At 52.7% G+C, this 20,934-nt stretch overlaps 1 protein-coding gene and 1 long non-coding RNA gene across 3 annotated transcripts in view; one reads left to right on the plus strand and one right to left on the minus strand.

Annotated features, from left to right (window-relative positions):
• The window catches only part of CLASP1 (cytoplasmic linker associated protein 1), a 93,742-nt gene extending 78,327 nt beyond the window's left edge, over positions 1 to 15,415 (minus strand). Inside the window, exons 1-2 of the mRNA XM_072122058.1 lie at positions 15,277 to 15,415; positions 9,644 to 10,097 (exon numbers count right to left, since the gene is read on the minus strand). Of these exons, the coding sequence (XP_071978159.1) occupies positions 9,644 to 9,838 (195 nt within the window). The 5' untranslated portion in view covers positions 9,839 to 10,097; positions 15,277 to 15,415. The remainder of the gene's footprint in view (positions 1 to 9,643; positions 10,098 to 15,276) is intronic.
• Positions 1 to 20,934, plus strand: part of LOC140075773 (uncharacterized) — a 41,981-nt gene that overhangs the window by 4,774 nt on the left and 16,273 nt on the right. The window contains exon 1 of one of the 2 annotated variants that reach the window (XR_011849464.1): positions 15,394 to 15,479. The exons of the other annotated variant lie outside the window; for it this stretch is intronic. This is a non-coding gene — a long non-coding RNA (uncharacterized lncRNA). Of the gene's footprint in view, positions 1 to 15,393; positions 15,480 to 20,934 lie in introns of those variants that run through there. 2 annotated transcript variants of the gene reach the window in all.

Consider the following 20,934-nt stretch of genomic DNA (forward strand, 5'->3'; position numbering starts at 1 on the left):
CCGGAGCTGCACTCTGTATACAGCACATTACACCAGGGCTCCTCCGGAGCCGCACTCTGTATACAGCACATTACACCCGGGCTCCTCCGGAGGCCGCACTCTGTATACAGCACATTACACCCGGGCTCCTCCGGAGGCTGCACTCTGTATACAGCACATTACACCAGGGCTCCTCCAGAGGCCGCACTCTGTATACAGCACATTACACCAGGGCTCCTCCAGAGGCCGCACTCTGTATACAGCACATTACACCCGGGCTCCTCCGGAGCTGCACTCTGTATACAGCACATTACACCAGGGCTCCTCCGGAGCCGCACTCTGTATACAGCACATTACACCCGGGCTCCTCCGGAGGCCGCACTCTGTATACAGCACATTACACCAGGGCTCCTCCGGAGCTGCACTCTGTATACAGCACATTACACCAGGGCTCCTCCAGAGGCCGCACTCTGTATACAGCACATTACACCCGGGCTCCTCCGGAGGCCGCACTCTGTATACAGCACATTACACCCGGGCTCCTCCGGAGCTGCACTCTGTATACAGCACATTACACCCGGGCTCCTCCAGAGGCCGCACTCTGTATACAGTACATTACACCCGGGCTCCTCCGGAGCTGCACTCTGTATACAGCACATTACACCAGGGCTCCTCCGGAGGCCGCACTCTGTATACAGCACATTACACCCGGGCTCCTCCGGAGCTGCACTCTGTATACAGCACATTACACCAGGGCTCCTCCGGAGCTGCACTCTGTATACAGCACATTACACCCGGGCTCCTCCGGAGCTGCACTCTGTATACAGCACATTACACCCGGGCTCCTCCAGAGGCCGCACTCTGTATACAGTACATTACACCCGGGCTCCTCCGGAGCTGCACTCTGTATACAGCACATTACACCAGGGCTCCTCCGGAGGCCGCACTCTGTATACAGCACATTACACCAGGGCTCCTCCGGAGCTGCACTCTGTATACAGCACATTACACCAGGGCTCCTCCGGAGCCGCACTCTGTATACAGCACATTACACCCGGGCTCCTCCGGAGCTGCACTCGGTATACAGCACATTACACCTGGGCTCCTCCGGAGCTGCACTCTGTATAGAGCACATTACACCCGGGCTCCTCCAGAGCCGCACTCTGTATACAGCACATTACAGCAGGGCTCCTCCAGAGCCGCACTCTGTATACAGCACATTACACCAGGGCTCCTCCGGAGCCGCACTCTGTATACAGCACATTACAGCAGGGCTCCTCCGGAGCCGCACTCTGTATACAGCACATTACACCTGGGCTCCTCCGGAGCTGCACTCTGTATAGAGCACATTACACCCGGGCTCCTCCGGCGCTGCACTCTGTATACAATGTCTCAGGCAAGCAGCTCCTAGTGACCGAGCAGCGTGTTTATCATGGGATTGGACCCTGTGGTCCAGTAACAATCCTGTAATTGTGGAAGCTGCTACTTCTCAGCATAGCTGCAGCATAAGCTCATGTTTCTTGGCAATCTGCAGCAGTGGTCTGTACATTATTGGTGTGACTTTTGTCCCACAGTTTCTAAGTTCCATGATTACACAAGTGTCAATTTTCGGTGTTGTACTCAAGTCGGGGGTTAGTGAGAATTTGTTGGACATAGGCTTTGGTATTTGTATACCTCATATCGTTTTCCTATGACTACCTCTTTTGTATCTTTTCTATTTACATTTTGGTTTAATTTCGGAGGATTGAAAATATATAAACTAAGAATATGGTTCCATAGCACAAGTCAAGCTTAACCTTAACAACTTTATATGTAAACTCATATGAAGTTTTTCATTTTGTTTTTGATTGTGCACAGATCTCTTTATCCCATAGCCTGGATCGGGTTTGACAGATTACTTCGGACATTCTTGTGTCACATGACTTTTTCACGCGTCATTCTTGGGCGACACATTGGTGATGGACGGATTGCAGCCTTTGCTGGTGTCCGGGATGCCATGTGTTCCTGTTTATTCCCTGCCTCCTGACCAGGCATTGGGTAAGTGTTTCTATTTATAGTGTTTACTAATGTATACGTCTTGTGGAGATCATGACTAAGACGCAGTAGCGTTGAAACGCTAGGCGATTTTTATCATTCCGTGTAAATATGCACCAGCAGCTTTGAATAAAGAATAACGTAATTTGCACAAGTTCGTTGTGGTTTCCGCCATTCTTCCCTGTATTACACGCTGGTTTGTACCTGGATCACAGATACTGTGCCAGGGGCACCCACCATACCATCCCGCTGCAGGATCCCCGCTGTGCACATCTGTGCCATGTGAATGCAGCCCTAATGAAATCGGATTGGTCGTCTCCATTGCACTGGTTTTTCCTAACTCTGCCAGTATGAATGGGGTTATGTTCTACAGGCAGATCTGATCCCTGCTCACGAGAGGATGGCCCTGATCCACTGCTCCGGCTGATGATTTCATCCACAGGAATTTCATGCTGACATCAACTTAGACACCGTTGTCATGAAAGCAAATGGAAAAGTTTAGGCCTGAAAACATCAAGGAAACAAGTCCCAACAATCACAGCTCTGTTATAGGCAGATGGGAATTACTGACATCAACCTACATTGCCCCCGCTGCTGTATAACACACAGGGAGATGGATTCCATATAATCGGCAGCTACATGTGATGCGTGTACAAGGACACGTGCCGTGATCCTTACATGACATACAAGAGGCAACATCACAGCAGGTTCCACATTACAGCCGTCCATACACCACACAGAGGGGTCCGGGGGGCTCTACAGGTCTATTCACACATGTGCAGAGCAGTGACCTGTACATTACAGCCGTCCATACACCACACAGAGGGGTCCGAGGCTCTACAGGTCTCTATTCACACCTGTGCAGAGCAGTGGCCTGTACATTACAGCCGTCCATACACCACACAGAGGGGTCCGGGGGGCTCTACAGGTCTCTATTCACACCTGTGCAGAGCAGTGGCCTGTACATTACAGCCGTCCATACACCACACAGAGGGGTCCGGGGGGCTCTACAGGTCTCTATTCACACCTGTGCAGAGCAGTGGCCTGTACAATACAGCCGTCCATACACCACACAGAGGGGTCCGGGGGGCTCTACAGGTCTCTATTCACACCGGTGCAGAGCAGTGGCCTGTACAATACAGCCGTCCATACACCACACAGAGGGGTCCGGGGGGCTCTACAGGTCTCTATTCACACCTGTGCAGAGCAGTGGCCTGTACATTACAGCCGTCCATACACCACACAGAGGGGTCCGGGGGGCTCTACAGGTCTCTATTCACACCGGTGCAGAGCAGTGGCCTGTACATTACAGCCGTCCATACACCACACAGAGGGGTCCGGGGGGCTCTACAGGTCTCTATTCACACCGGTGCAGAGCACTGGCCTGTACATTACAGCCGTCCATACACCACACAGAGGGGTCCGGGGGGCTCTACAGGTCTCTATTCACACCTGTGCAGAGCAGTGGCCTGTACAATACAGCCGTCCATACACCACACAGGGGGGTCGGGGGGCTCTACAGGTCTCTATTCACACCTGTGCAGAGCAGTGACCTGTACATTACAGCCGTCCATACACCACACAGAGGGGTCCGGGGGGCTCTACAGGTCTCTATTCACACCTGTGCAGAGCAGTGACCTGTACATTACAGCCGTCCATACACCACACAGAGGGGTCCGGGGGGCTCTACAGGTCTCTATTCACACCTGTGCAGAGCAGTGACCTGTACATTACAGCCGTCCATACACCACACAGAGGGGTCCGGGGGGCTCTACAGGTCTATTCACACCGGTGCAGAGCAGTGGCCTGTACATTACAGCCGTCCATACACCACACAGAGGGGTCCGGGGGGCTCTACAGGTCTCTATTTACACCGGTGCAGAGCAGTGACCTGTACATTACAGCCGTCCATACACCACACAGAGGGGTCCGGGGGGCTCTACAGGTCTCTATTCACACCGGTGCAGAGCAGTGACCTGTACAATACAGCCGTCCATACACCACACAGAGGGGTCCGGGGGGCTCTACAGGTCTCTATTCACACCGGTGCAGAGCAGTGACCTGTACATTACAGCCGTCCATACACCACACAGAGGGGTCCGAGGCTCTACAGGTCTCTATTCACACCTGTACAGAGCAGTGGCCTGTACAATACAGCCGTCCATACACCACACAGAGGGGTCCGGGGCTCTACAGGTCTATTCACACCGGTGCAGAGCAGTGGCCTGTACATTACAGCCGTCCATACACCACACAGTGGGGTCCGGGGGGCTCTACAGGTCTATTCACACCGGTGCAGAGCAGTGACCTGTACATTACAGCCGTCCATACACCACACAGAGGGGTCCGGGGGGCTCTACAGGTCTATTCACACCGGTGCAGAGCAGTGGCCTGTACAATACAGCCGTCCATACACCACACAGAGGGGTCCGGGAGGCTCTACAGGTCTATTCACACCGGTGCAGAGCAGTGACCTGTACAATACAGCCGTCCATACACCACACAGGGGGGTCGGGGGACTCTACAGGTCTCTATTCACACCTGTGCAGAGCAGTGGCCTGTACATTACAGCCGTCCATACACCACACAGAGGGGTCCGGGGGGCTCTACAGGTCTCTATTCACACATGTGCAGAGCAGTGACCTGTACATTACAGCCGTCCATACACCACACAGAGGGGTCCGGGGGGCTCTACAGGTCTATTCACACCGGTGCAGAGCAGTGGCCTGTACATTACAGCCGTCCATACACCACACAGAGGGGTCCGAGGCTCTACAGGTCTCTATTCACACCGGTGCAGAGCAGTGACCTGTACAATACAGCCGTCCATACACCACACAGAGGGGTCCGGGGGGCTCTACAGGTCTCTATTCACACCGGTGCAGAGCAGTGACCTGTACAATACAGCCGTCCATACACCACACAGAGGGGTCCGGGGGGCTCTACAGGTCTCTATTCACATCTGTGCAGAGCAGTGACCTGTACAATACAGCCGTCCATACACCACACAGAGGGGGTCCGGGGGGCTCTACAGGTCTCTATTCACACCTGTGCAGGGTCAGGTAACTCGATGCAGGAGATTAGTTTATAAACTTCTTACACGGATGTAAAGTGGTGATGACAAGCGAGAGGTGCGGAGACCACAGCCCAGGGGTGGGTGTCATCACCGCCCTGCAATTACTACACATGGAGATCACAGCAGACACGATTACTAGCGACACCCGTCTTTTATGAGGCATTTATTCTACTTGTCGCCAACTGAAGGGTCTGCGGCGGCTCCCAGGAAGCGCTGGAGGCTACGGGCCATAAGAGGAGCTCCATGATCCGCACCCCGAGGAGCAGGCGCCCTGGAAATAACCCCCTACAGATCCCCAAAACCAGACACATCCGGGCATCTCAGGGACCTGACATATGTTACCGGCCCCCCAGGGACATTCCTGGCCCCGGCCTCTTCATCCAGGACTTCTGAACCAAAGTCACTCAAAAACCCGTCTGACTTGTTAGATTTATGATGGCACATAAACCGAGGGAGCAGCTGATCGCATCATGTGATGTGCTAGAGGGCCAGCAGCAGCGCCACCAAGCCCACAGAGGCCAGAGACAGACATTACAGGTCACACGTCTCCCCCCAGGATTCCTGGCTTGGATGAGAGGAGGCAGTAATGGGGCACACACAATATATTACACCAGAACCTGCAATGGACTATAAAAAGCTATAACATGGGCGACTGCTCTCTGCACACGTCCATGGCAGCCGCTCCAGGGATGAAGGCAGGAGAAGAACAAGGGGCTACTATGGTGAATCCTCGGGGGGCTGCAGCTATGCTGCAAACCAGAAGCCAAAGATGTGCACGTCCCCCGCAGGAACAGGCAGGAAGATGCTGGGCCTCACATTATAGGGGGCGGTGGGGGCAGAAACAGGACCTTCACTTGATGTTGGTAAGAGCAGAAGTCCAGCAGTGATCACCAGCAACAAGAACCAAGCAACTGGGATACTAGGCCCCGAGACAACAGCTCCATGACTGCAGACCAGTCCACAATTATGTCCACAGAGCCAGGACACCCCAGGGTAATGTCATGCCAAAATGCTGAAATAAGACTAAATATATACAGCTGGGTGAGTGTGTGCGAGAGTCCATGTCTGTATTGGTTACTACAAGCAATGGAGCTTGTGTGTGAGGTGATACTTAAGGTCAGGTAATATATTCTCAATTATGATGCTTATATCATCTCCGGCAACATCCGGAAATGCAATCATCTGCCTACTGTTATAGCATCTTCGAGCTCTGGATGTGACTGGATTATCAATCTGCTGTTATCTCTGATACTCCAGTCACACCCAGAGCAGAAGTCCTATATCTGCCATTAGATCATCTCCAATACTACAGTCACATGCAGTGCTGCAATCATCTATATATTGTACATCCCATAGAGGCATTCTCAGTGTCGCATCACAAAATTTTGCAGACGCCTGTCACTCATGTAAAGTCAAGACGTTGTTTTGAGGGGAAATTTTCATCCTGCACTTTCTATTACTTGTCAAAAAATATGATTAGCAACCTCACTGCCAAACTCATTGGGGGAGAGCAACAATGCCTTCTCCACCAGTTTGGGGCAAGTCGTATTCACTATAGCAGAAAAGTTTTTCAAGTCAGATCTGGTCTAAGGTCCAACACGGTGAAGATTGCAGAGTAGGTTCCTCCCCAGGACCACCGGCAGGGGGGGGGGGGGGGGATGTAATACAACTGAAATCAATGACCTAGATGTCTTGGATGATGTAGCCTGGATATTCATCAGGCTGCATATAGCAACCAATCACAGGTCATTAAAATGAGCTCTGATTGGTGGCTAAGGACAATCTTAGGTAACGTTGTTATACAGTCTAAAGTAACTCACACGCCCTTATGTGTATAATAATTCTGTGCTGGGAGCAGTTATTTACTATTCCAGGCCAAGGCCGGTGGATTTTTTGCTGGGAGAAGGGCAAATATTTTTACCACAAATTCCTAAATGAATGATGTGAGATGATGAACCAGTGACATGTACAGAGGAGGGGGCCTGCAGCACGTTCCTCCAGCAGACCTTGCAGAGGTCCTGGGTGCGGCCGCCCGCTATCCTCCGGCTGCAGATCACTATAAATTCATTCCATGGATCCCGCGTTACAAGGAGAATATGAAACGTCTCCCGGCCAGGTCCTCACAGCTTCCGGTTTCAGCTGCAGCCAAGGTTACATCACCGCCTGTTCCTGGTTTGCAGCAACAAGGTCAGGACTATATTTGCTTTGTGCCTGAGTCAGCTCCTCGCAGATCATCTCACACTTCAGTGATGTCTTACAGGAAGGAGCAGCATCGCGGCCCCCATCACACTGACCCCATAGATAATCAATAACTGGAATAAGATACACAGGAGGACAATCACAGGCAGAGGACACAAGGCAATGACCGTGCGAGAGTGGCTGCAACATCCACAAGCCCATACAGGTCACCATCGCTCACACCCAGGTCACCACCGTGCCGTCGCTTGCACCCACTTTCTGCTGCAGCTAATAGTTCAACTTGTATCAATGTCCATAAAAGCAGCGTCACCTGCTGCGCCTCAGCTACATCATGTGAACAGAGCCTTATATTTACAATGCAAACTATCTGTAGATGAACACAGGCCGCGTCTCCGCACATCACGCCTTGTGTACCCAGCTGTGTGTACTCTGCCCAACAATGTCACAGGTACACAACCATTAGCGGGGGGACACCTACGGCTCTGGTTACATCACCGGAGAGTGAATGAGAATGTGTACAGCGGGCATCAGATACCTGATTGCACCCATGTACCACGCAGGGCCACTGGCAGCGATATCACAGCACCGTGAGATTTGGAACAAACTGACAAGCATTTGGGACATTCCACATCAAAAAAACATTGTAAAAAAAATAGGCAATTTTTTTTATTAGGGGTCAGTGACTGAGACAGTCAACGCGTCCGTCCCCTTCAGGATGCAATCAGATGTGGGTCCAGGGGCCTGTAAATCCGATTACATCCGGTATATAGAGAATGTATGACAGAGAGAGGGATTCTGCTCTGAGCCAACTTCTGATTTTGACATGAGAAAATTATAGAAATATCATCTTGTCAAACATGCAAAGTGTGCACCAGGACTTACACCACAATGGAGAATCACCATCAGGACCCACCAATTCTCTATTAGACCCCACCAGGATCCACAGAACAATCATCAGACAACCTGGCGGCTGTGTCCTGGAACCAGTTCTGGTCTGATCAACAACATGCTGGCTGACTCCAGGGAGCACTAGCTGTCTGAACACATCAATGGTGAAAGGAAATCTTCTACAAGGATGAAGGACTGTAAACCAAGCACAGTGACATGATGTGTGCTTAATAAAAGAACAGTCTTTATTTGCTACCAGGCTTGTTTTCTTGCATTATACTTATTGGCTGAGGACTAAAAGCCATTTTATGTAAAAGCCAGGGAAGAAGTAGTTAAAAGAAGAGCAGCACCTGGCAGAGAGGGTGCACACCAGCATGTGAGTGTGACTGCTTTACAATCCTTTATCCTGGTAGAAGATGTCCTTTAAATGTACAGTTTCACTTCTAATCAAGAAATGTGAAACTTCCTGCACTTTGTACCGAGTCCCGTGGAAGTCAGCGGCCGGATGTAAACACCAGGATGGAACGTGCCGCACAGGCGCAGCCCACACAGGAGCAGTGACATCTCATCTGTCAGTGATAGGATCTCCTGGCCAATTCTGGGTGATCAGATGTAAATAACATTAGGAAATGTCTATAAATCCTGTGCCCCAAAATACACGTAACGTGGCAGCCCTGCTTTACATAAACGCCATCATGTCTCCAGTTATTGTGCAAACCATGAGCAACCTGATGGCCGTCACGAACAGCAATGACAAGTGACATGGTGCATACGGTGTGAACACGGATCTAGACATAGTCTCTGTGTTCACCATAAAAGCTGCACTCACTAGCAATAAATACTTCACACCCCACTGAAGGCATCAGTCGGGTGTAGTATATAGTCACATCTTTAAGTGTCAGATTAACAGGGTACCCCCCCCATATTCATTATTACCAAGATAATAAGTAGTTAATAAGTAGTTTATATAATACCTATATATAGGTATTAGCCCCAGAGGCATTCATTAATTTCCCCTTATGTTAAGGATCAGCATTTAGATTGAAGGCAAAGAATAGCGCTGCGCCACTGTCTCATCCGCAGGATAGGAAGAGTGTCCTGTACACCCCCCCCCCCAGATAAAATGGGGTGCCGGTGAGCAAAGGCTGATCCATTCATCTCTATGGGTCTGCTGGACAGTACATTGTGCTACCATCCTCACCAGTCCCATAGAGGTAAATGCAGTAGCAGCAGGTCCGGTCTCTGCTTCAGGCTGGAGGGGTTTCCATGATGAGGGTCCCATTCGTGATTAGAAGTTATATGAGGACACCCTCTACTGATCACTACCGGTCAGTTGGATCTCATAGCACTTCTGGTTCTGCTCATAACTTATTATGGACGTGTCCAATACACACAATGATTCATATGTGAAATCATGAAGTCACAGACACATTCCCTTCTACTGTCAGAGGGGACATATATCCCTACCTTATAATTGCTGGAGTTCACCCAGGATGTGGCGATCCCATCGACCATTCTATCCAGCAGAGTCTGGTCCTGCTCAAGGTCAACAGATTTCTGCCTATCTGAGAAGTAATCTATCAAGTCTGGTCCCACTTGAAGCCTTTTATTAACATCCTTCTGTTGTATCTGGGCCACCCAGTAATCCATTCCTTGCTCCATGGCTAGGGGGCGCTGGAGCACACACTAGGGGCAGCAGGTGACAGTGCAGCCAGGGATCAAACCCTGGTGGTCTCTTCTAGGAGTGAAGCTGGAGAGGGCTCGGCCGTCAGAGATACAATCCTGGGAATGAGAGCAATTCACCATGTGTCTGCGAGCAGCTGCCGAGATATTAAAAGTCTCATTGAAACACGCGGAAACCAGGGGAGAGGCACCGAGACGCTGAGCCACTGGTCCAGAGGTACATAGTTCTGCCCTTATCCTGCAGAGAGAGAAAGTCAGAGTTAAGAATAACAAGAAAACAAAGTGATTTTTCTATTATTAACTGAGCTTAATATGAGCAGAGAGCAGTATAAATATAACCGCCACTCACTGCTATACAGCACAACTACTGCACAACCCGGGGAAGGGGGGATGATGGGATCCCACTACTAGACGCAGCCCAGGGGTGAGTAGGGGGGCAGGGACCCGCCACTAAAGGTGGCCTAGGGATGAGAAGGGGGCAGGGACCCCACCACTAGAGGCGGCCCAGGGGTGAGTAGGGGGGCAGGGTCCCCGCCACTAAAGGCAGCCCAGGGATGAGAAGAGGGCAGGGACCCCACCACTAGAGGCGGCCCAGGGATGAGAAGGGGGCAGGGACCCCACCACTAAAGGCAGCCCAGGGATGAGAAGGGGGCAGGGACCCCACCACTAGAGGCGGCCCAGGGATGAGAAGGGGGCAGGGACCCCACCACTAGCGGCGGCCCAGGGATGAGAAGGGGGCAGGGACCCCACCACTAGAGGCGGCCCAGGGGTGAGTAGGGGGGCAGGGACCCCACCACTAGCGGCGGCCCAGGGATGAGAAGGGGGCAGGGACCCCACCACTAGCGGCGGCCCAGGGATGAGAAGGGGGCAGGGACCCAGCCACTAAAGGCGGCCCAGGGATGAGAAGGGGGCAGGGACCCCACCACTAGAGGCGGCCCAGGGATGAGAAGGGGGCAGGGACCCCACCACTAGCGGCGGCCCAGGGATGAGAAGGGGGCAGGGACCCCACCACTAGAGGCGGCCCAGGGGTGAGTAGGGGGGCAGGGACCCCACCACTAGCGGCGGCCCAGGGATGAGAAGGGGGCAGGGACCCCACCACTAGAGGCGGCCCAGGGATGAGAAGGGGGCAGGGACCCCACCACTAGAGGCGGCCCAGGGGTGAGTAGGGGGGCAGGGACCCAGCCACTAAAGGCGGCCCAGGGATGAGAAGGGGGCAGGGACCCCACCACTAGAGGCGGCCCAGGGATGAGAAGGGGGCAGGGACCCCACCACTAGAGGCGGCCCAGGGATGAGAAGGGGGCAGGGACCCCACCACTAGAGGTGGCCCATGGGTGGGGGAGGGGCGGAGGGACCCTACCACTAGAAGCGGCCGAGGGGTGGGGTGGATGTACCCTGCCAATAGAAGAGGAGGGGTGGATGGACCCCGCCAATAGTAGAGGCTCAGGGATGGGGTAGGGGTGGAGGGACCCCTCTAATAGAGGCGGCCCAGGGGTGGAAGAGGGATGGAGGGACCCCGCTACTAGAGACGGCCCAGGGGTGGAGGGGATTAGGCAGGGACCCGCCACTAGAGACGGCCCAGGAGTGGGGGAGAGGTGGAGGAAGCCTGCTACTAGAGGTGGCCCAAGGGTGGGGGAGGGGTGCAGGGACCCTGCTACTAGAAGCAGCCCTGGGGTGAGGGGCTACCGTTTTAATCTGTACTGGGTGCATTCACAAAATGTGGATCCATAATAAAACTAAAAAAAAAAAAAATTGTCCTATATGTGTCTGTGAAAAGTCAGAGGGTGCGGGAACCAATCGGACACAATACACAGTTGGGAATAAAGTTTTATATTAAAAAAAAAAAAACCTTCAACCAAGGCGAAACACGACCACAAAAAAAAACAAGCAGCGGCCGCTGTCAGAACCTGTTCGATTACGTGTGCATCACCGAGAGGAGCTCAGAACAAAAAGTGAAATCTTCAGGTTGATAAACATGTTGTGAGGCAGAGATTTCAGGTTATAATTACTCATTACATAATACAGCAGCTCAGTATAAGCAGGCGGCCGGATTCCTGCACCGTGACTACAGGGTCGCGAGGAATAACCCAGAACCGCACCTTATACACCCGCAGGGTCCGGCTGTGCACCAATGCCATCCTCAGCAAGCCCCCAGTGTCACCCGGGTGTCCCCCCAGAACGCTGTAGTACCACCACCGCTAGTCCTATAATCCACCCATCAGTAATATCCGTGCAATGACCCCCGGATAACCAGGACACGTGCTCCGTACAAGGCTTCAGAGAACACAAAGCCGGATGAGGATTCCTGCCTTTGCCTCTTCCATACACAGAAAGCTGCAGGACTCGTATAATGAGAGATTATCACCGGAACGAGTCTCCCGCTGCCGCCACAGAGGCAAATACCTCAGCGTCTCAAACAATGGGCAGTGTCCTGAGAGACGGGAGCGGAGCACCGCAACATGTCACAGAGCGGAGCCCACCAGAGCCGGCTCCAGACACAGCCCCCCAGGCAATCCAGACTCTGAAGTCATCTCACATGGGAGGATCCCAAATACTCAATTTGGTTATAAAGAACAAAGAAGCTGAACATTCCTCTCAATGAAAAGCTCAGAGCTGGTCACATAACACTCACATCGCTGCCCAGAGAAGACAGACACCCCAATAACAGCCGAGCACCCCAACAAGAAGCACGCGTCACAATATCACAGCAGGTAGAGAGCTGCACCAAACTACAACTCCCAGCATGCATGTCTGTAGATATGATCCCCAATATATTAAAGTCACATGTCATCACCAAAAACCATAAAGCAATGTGACAGAAGAAACATGAGAGAGACCAGAAGCCGGAGCCTGACTCTAGGAAAGGGTTAAACATCCAGCATGGCCCCTGTGCATACAGAGCAGTCCTGCTGCACGGCCAGCAGAGAGGATTCCAGTTCCCACCTACATTAGAAGAAGAATCCGCGCTGGTCTCTGTACAGCGCTATGAATATGTTGGGGATATAGAAGGACGGGCCGTCACATGGAGCGCTGAGCAGATAGGACACAGATAATTATAGTCTCATCCTCCCCCGGTGTAAATATATCTCCAAGCAAAGGACCTGAGTGTCACAGAAGTGTCATCCCGAGACGCAGCCTGAGGATACAGGGGACGCAGCAGCTACATGCTCCGTCTGAAGGGTTAGGAGACCCCATTCTGGAGACCTGTACTAACCGACCCCTTTATGAAGGATCTCAGTAACATTGCGGGGTGATAATCGTCTCCTCTTCCTGTGTTCTTCCAGGAGACAGTAGGACGCGCCGTGCCACTACCTAGTGATGGGGGGTCCTCCTAGGTGTCAGGGGCCCCGTTATAGGGGATACAATGGACGCAGAATCTTATAATCCCGAGGCTGTAATCTCCAGGGTTATCACCAGTCATGGCTGCTGCGGCCCCTGGAGGACGCCATGGACAGAGCTGTAGATTATACTCCCCGGGTGTCCATGGAGCTCCACGTCTGAGTGCCTTCACCTACAGCAGGAGGCGTCTCCCCAGATTCTGCTCCACTCTCTAGTTTCAGGATATTGCGACTCCAAGCAGAGAACATGACATCATCCCAGATAATCAATAGGCGTCTTGGCAGCCGCAGGACCTGCACTTTATAGAGGATGAACCTTCCTGCTGCAGATTTCCCTTCATCATCCTCCTGAGGCCTAAACCCGGACCGGATCCTGCGCCACAATCACTGTAATCCCTGACCAAACACGGGAGGCGGCAGCAAGCAAACAACACGTCAGGCACAATGACAACATGACTACAGTAACGTCGCCGGGTAATCCCGGGGACGGAGAGGCGAGTAACGCCGCCGGGTAATCCCGGGGACGGAGAGGAGAGTAACGTCGCCCGGTAATCCCGGGGACGGAGAGGAGAGAAACGTCGCCCGGTAATCCCGGGGACGGAGAGGAGAGTAACGTCGCCCGGTAATCCCGGGGACGGAGAGGAGAGTAACGTCGCCCGGTAATCCCGGGGACGGAGAGGAGAGTAACGTCGCCCGGTAATCCCGGGGACGGAGAGGAGAGTAACGTCGCCCGGTAATCCCGGGGACGGAGAGGAGAGTAACGTCGCCCGGTAATCCCGGGGACGGAGAGGAGAGTAACGTCGCCCGGTAATCCCGGGGACGGAAAGGAGAGTAACGTCGCCCGGTAATCCCGGGGACGGAGAGGAGAGTAACGTCGCCCGGTAATCCCGGGGACGGAGAGGTGGTGAAGTTTGCCCTGGGGAAATCCTGGGGAGGAAAAGGCGAGTAAATCACCTGGTAAACCCACGGACAAAGAGGAAAGTAACATTGCCGGGTAATCCCGGGGACAAAGAGGTGCGCAACATCACCAGACATTCCTGGGCACGGAGAAAGGTGCGTAATTTCGCATGGTAAACCCAGAGACGGGTAACGTCACCTGGTAAACCTGGGGATGTAGAAATGGGTAACTTCACTCCCGGTAATCCAGGTGACCAAGAGAAGTGTAACGTCGCCCGGTAATCCAGGGGACCGAGAAAAGCGGAACGTCCCCAGGTAATCCCTGCGACGTAGAAAGATGCGTAACGTTGCACAGTAATCCCGGAGACATAGAGAGGGGCAACTTTGCCCAATCATCCCTTGGACCAAGGAGCGCCTAACAGCCCAGATATTCCGGAGACAGGAAGGCACGTAACGTCACAAGGTAATCCTGCGGACAAAGATGTGCGTAACGCTGCATGGTAATCCCAGGGACCGAGAGGCACGTAAAGTATGTATAGTATATATATGGGGTGGGGGGTGTCCTGTGTGTGTATTATATATATATATTTGTGTGTATAGTGTGTGGTCCAGTCCTATGTATATACGTGTGTGTGTGTGTATATATAATGTATATATCTACACACATATGAGTAGAGTATATATGGTGGGGTCCTGCCCTGTATATAAATTATGTATTGTGTATGTATATATTATAGTGTATATATAGGGGGACGTGTCCTCAGATGTATATATCTCAGGTGAAGTCCTGTATATACATGAATAGTGTAGAAATGGGGGTCCTGTATATATATATATATGTGTGTGTGCGTGTATAGTGTATATATGAGGGGTCCTATATATATATATATATATGTGTGTGTGCGTGTATAGTGTATATATGAGGGGTCCTATATATATATATATATATATATATATATATATATATGTATAGTGTATATATGGGGCGGGTCCGGTATATAATGTATGGTGTATATATAGGGTGGTCCAGTGCTGTGGATATATCTGTGTGTGTACAGGCAGGCTCGGGGCCTGTCAGTGTGACTATGCTGCAGGCTGCGGTACAGGTAGCGCTGACGCACGGTGTACACAGGGCCCTGGTGGAGAGGCCTCTAGGCCCCGGCGCCTCCAAGTAGCTGACGTTACCTGATGGGCTGTCCCGGGGAGGCCGCTCCTCGCTCTATAGCAGCCGCACGTCCCGCAGTTCCGGGCCCCGCTGCATCGCTCCACTCTCTCCCCGAATCGTCTGCGTCCGTCTCCCCGCCCCGGCTGCAGAAAGGAACCGTCACTGCGCATGCGCAACCTCCCACACCATAGAGACACCGAGAGGCAGAGCGGCGATTACCGGGGTAACCAGCGCCATCTTGTGTGGGTCACGGGAACCTGCAGGCGCCATCTTTATGTTGGGCAATTATTTTGTGTTTTTTTCTGTTACTTCAGGTTGTGATCATAGTAATAGATGTGAGGAATATACGTCCTCCATGGCTCTGCCTCCTCACGGGTCCTGATTCTCAGAGCTGGCACTCCATGGAGACAGCTGAATCATGTCTCACCCAAAACCTCCACAATCAGCCAGTGCTGCGCCTCAGTGTTATACGCAGATTATCAAATAACCGTCACCGAGCGAAAAGCCGTGACAAGTCCACGATAAGACGCCACCTCAGTCCGGTCCTCCCAGCGAGGCCGCCTGTGTCCCATCACTGCTACCTGTGTCCTATCACTGCCGCCTGTGTCCCATCACTGCTGCCTGTGTCCTATCACTGCCGCCTGTGTCCCATCACTGCTACCTGTGTCCCATCACTGCCGCCTGTGTCCTATCACTGCTACCTGTGTCCCATCGCTGCCACCTGTGTTCCATCACTGCCACCTGTGTCCCATCACTGCCGCCTGTGTCCCATCACTGCAGCCTGTGTCCCATCACTGCCGCCTGTGTCCTATCACTGCCGCCTGTGTCCTATCACTGCTACCTGTGTCCCATCGCTGCCACCTGTGTTCCATCACTGCCACCTGTGTCCCATCACTGCCACCTGTGTCCCATCACTGCAGCCTGTGTCCCATCACTGCCGCCTGTGTCCTATCACTGCTACCTGTGTCCCATCACTGCCGCCTGTGTCCTATCACTGCTACCTGTGTCCCATCGCTGCCACCTGTGTTCCATCACTGCCACCTGTGTCCCATCACTGCCACCTGTGTCCCATCACTGCAGCCTGTGTCCCATCACTGCCGCCTGTGTCCCATCACTGCAGCCTGTGTCCCATCGCTGCCACCTGTGTTCCATCACTGCCACCTGTGTCCCATCACTGCTGCCTGTGTCCCATCGCTGCCGCCTGTGTCCCATCACTGCTGCCTGTGTCCCATCACTGCCGACTGTGTCCCATCACTGCCACCTGTGTCCCATCACTGCCGCCTGTGTCCTATCACTGCTACCTGTGTCCCATCACTGCAGCCTGTGTCTCATCACTGCCGCCTGTGTCCCATCACTGCAGCCTGTGTCCCATCACTGCCGCCTGTGTCCCATCACTGCAGCCTGTGTCCCATCACTGCTACCTGTGTCCCATCGCTGCCGCCTGTGTCCCATCACTGCTACCTGTGTCCCATTGCCACCTCAGCCTGTGTCCCATCACTGCTACCTGTGTCCCATCGCTGCCGCCTGTGTCCCATCATTGCTACCTGTGTCCCATTGCCACCTCAGCCTGTGTCCCATCACTGCAGCCTGTGTCCCATTGCTGCCGCCTGTGTCCCATCACTGCCACCTGTGTCCCATCACTGCCGCCTGTGTCCCATCGCTGCCGCCTGTGTCCCATCGCTGCCGCCTGTGTCCCATCGCTGCCGCCTGTGTCCTATCACTGCAGCTTGTGTCCCATCGCTGTCGCCTGTGTCCCATCACTGCTTCCTGTGTCCCACCACTGCCACCTGTGTCCCATCACTGCCGCCTGTGTCCCATCACTGCCGCCTGTGTCCCATCGCTGCCGCCTGTGTCCCATCACTGCCGCCTGTGTCCCATCGCTGTCGCCTGTGTCCCGTCACTGCCGCCTGCATCACTGCCGCCTGTGTCCCATCGCTGTCGCCTGTGTCCCGTCACTGCCGCCTGTGTCCTATCACTGCAGCTTGTGTCCCATCGCTGTCGCCTGTGTCCCATCACTGCTTCCTGTGTCCCATCACTGCCGCCTGTGTCCCATCACTGTTGCCTGTGTCCCATGTCTGCTGCCTGTGTCCCATCACTGCCGCCTGTGTCCCATCGCTGTCGCCTGTGTCCCATCGCTGCCTCCTGTGTCCCATCACTGCCACCTGTGTCCCATCACTGCTGCCTGTGTCCCGTCGCTGGCGCCTTTGTCCCATCACTGGAGCCTGTGTCCCATCACTGCCGCCTTTGTCCCATCGCTGCCTCCTGTGTCCCATCACTGCTACCTGTGTCCCATCACTGCCGCCTGTGTCCCATCACTGCCGCCTGTGTCCCATCACTGCCGCCTGTGTCCCATCACTGCCGCCTGTGTCCCATCACTGCCGTCTGTGTCCCATCACTGCTGTCTGTGTCCCTGGAACACTTCTCTTCTATCCTGCTACACAGGGACACTTCTTTGTCCTGTCTGTAGCTCCCACTCACTTCTCTTCTCTCCTGCTCTGAGCTGCTTCTTTTGCAGATAGAAGGTCAGGAACTGTAAACAGGCTGTAGTGTGAACACAGGCTGAGCTCTGCTGCTGCAATCTACAGACTCTACAGGGGGATACACTGCTCTGCTGCTGTACTATACAGGGGATACACTGCTCTGCTGCTGTACTATACAGGGTATACACTGCTCTGCTGCTGTACTATACAGGGGATACACTGCTCTGCTGCTGTACTATACAGGGGATACACTGCTCTGCTGCTGTACTATACAGGGTATACACTGCTCTGCTGCTGTACTATACAGGGGATACACTGCTCTGCTGCTGTACTATACAGGGGATACACTGCTCTGCTGCTGTACTATACAGGGAATACACTGCTCTGCTGCTGTACTATACAGGGTATACACTGCTCTGCTGCTGTACTATACAGGGGATACACTGCTCTGCTGCTGTACTATACAGGGGATACACTGCTCTGCTGCTGTACTATACAGGGGATACACTGCTCTGCTGCTGTACTATACAGGGGGATACACTGCTCTGCTGCTGTACTATACAGGGGGATACACTGCTCTGCTGCTGTACTATACAGGGGATACACTGCTCTGCTTCTGTACTATACAGGGGATACACTGCTCTGCTGCTGTACTATACAGGGTATACACCGCTCTGCTGCTGTACTATACAGGGGATACACTGCTCTACTGCTGTACTATACAGGGGATACACTGCTCTGCTGCTGTACTATACAGGGGATACACTGCTCTGCTGCTATATTATACAGAGGATAAACTGCTCTGCTGCTGTACTATACAGATGATACACTGCTCTGCTGCTGTACTATACAGGGGATACACTGCTCTGCTGCTGTACTATACAGGGGATACACAGCTCTGCTGCTGTACTTTACAGTGGATACACTGCTCTGCTGCTGTACTATACAGGGTATACACCGCTCTGCTGCTGTACTATACAGGGGATACACTGCTCTGCTGCTGTACTATACAGGGGATACACTGCTCTGCTGCTATACTATACAGGGGGATACACTGCTCTGCTGCTGTACTATACAGGGGATACACTGCTCTGCTGCTGTACTATACAGGGGATACACCGCTCTGCTGCTGTACTATACAGGGTATACACCGCTCTGCTGCTGTACTATACAGGGGATACACTGCTCTGCTGCTGTACTATACAGGGGATACACTGCTCTGCTGCTATACTATACAGGGGATACACTGCTCTGCTGCTGTACTATACAGGGGATACACTGCTCTGCTGCTGTACTATACACTGCTCTGCTGCTGTACTATACAGGGGATACACTGCTCTGCTGCTGTACTATACAGGGGATACACTGCTCTGCTGCTGTACTATACAGGGGATACACAGCTCTGCTGCTGTACTATACAGGGGATACACTGCTCTGCTGCTGTACTATACAGGGGATACACAGCTCTGCTGCTGTACTTTACAGTGGATACACTGCTCTGCTGCTGTACTATACAGGGTATACACCGCTCTGCTGCTGTACTATACAGGGGATACACTGCTCTGCTGTTGTACTATACAGGTGATACACTGCTCTGCTGCTATACTATACAGGGAATACACTGCTCTGCTGCTGTACTATACAGGGGATACACTGCTCTGCTGCTGTACTATACAGGGAATACACTGCTCTGCTGCTGTAATATACAGGGTATACACTGCTCTGCTGCTGTACTATACAGGAGATACACTGCTCTGCTGCTGTACTATACAGGGGATACACTGCTCTGCTGCTGTACTATACAGGGGATACACTGCTCTGCTGCTGTACTATACAGGGGATATACTGCTCTGCTGCTGTACTATACAGGGGATACAATGCTCTGCTGCTATACTATACAGGGGATACACTGCTCTGCTGCTGTACTATACAGGGGATACAATGCTCTGCTGCTATACTATACAGGAGATACACTGCTCTGCTGCTGTACTATACAGGGGATACAATGCTCTGCTGCTATACTATACAGGGGATACACTGCTCTGCTGCTGTACTATACAGGGGATACACTGCTCTGCTGCTGTACTATACAGGGGATACACAGCTCTGCTGCTGTACTATACAGGGGATACACTGCTCTGCTGCTATACTACACAGGGGATACACTGCTCTGCTGCTGCACTATACAGGGGATACACTGCTCTGCTGCTGTACTATACAGATGATACACTGTTCTGCTGCTGTACTATACAGGGGAAACACTGCTCTGCTGCTGTAATATACAGGGGATACACTGCTCTGCTGCTGTACTATACAGGGGATACACTGCTCTGCTGCTGTACTATACAGGGGATACACTGCTCTGCTGCTGTACTATACAGGGGATACACTGCTCTGCTGCTGTAATATACAGGGGATACACTGCTCTGCTGCTGTACTATACAGGGGATACACTGCTCTGCTGCTGTACTATACAGGGGATACACTGCTCTGCTGCTGTACTATACAGGGGATACACTGCTCTGCTGCTGTACTATACAGGGGATACACTGCGGTGCTGCTGTACTATACAGGGGATACACTGCGGTGCTGCTGTACTATACAGGGAATACACTGCTCTGCTGCTGTACTATACAGGGGATACACTGCTCTGCTGCTGTACTATACAGGGGATACACTGCTCTGCTTCTGTACTATACAGGGGATACACTGCTCTGCTGCTGTACTATACAGGGGATACACTGCTCTGCTGCTGTACTATACAGGGGATACACTGCGGTGCTGCTGTACTATACAGGGAATACACTGCTCTGCTGCTGTACTATACAGGGGATACACTGCTCTGCTGCTGTACTATACAGGGGATACACTGCGGTGCTGCTGTACTATACAGGGAATACACTGCTCTGCTGCTGTACTATACAGGGGATACACTGCTCTGCTGCTGTACTATACAGGGGATACACTGCTCTGCTGCTGTACTATACAGGGGATACACTGCTCTGCTGCTGTACTATACAGGGGATACACTGCTCTGCTGCTGTACTATACAGGGCATACACTGCTCTGCTGCTGTACTATACAGAGGATACACTGCTCTGCTGCTGTACTATACAGGGGATACACTGCTCTGCTGCTGTACTATACAGGGGATACACTGCTCTGCTGCTGTACTATACAGGGAATACACTGCTCTGA

Source organism: Engystomops pustulosus, chromosome 8, assembly GCF_040894005.1.
Source record: "Engystomops pustulosus chromosome 8, aEngPut4.maternal, whole genome shotgun sequence".
NCBI lineage: Eukaryota > Metazoa > Chordata > Amphibia > Anura > Leptodactylidae > Engystomops > Engystomops pustulosus.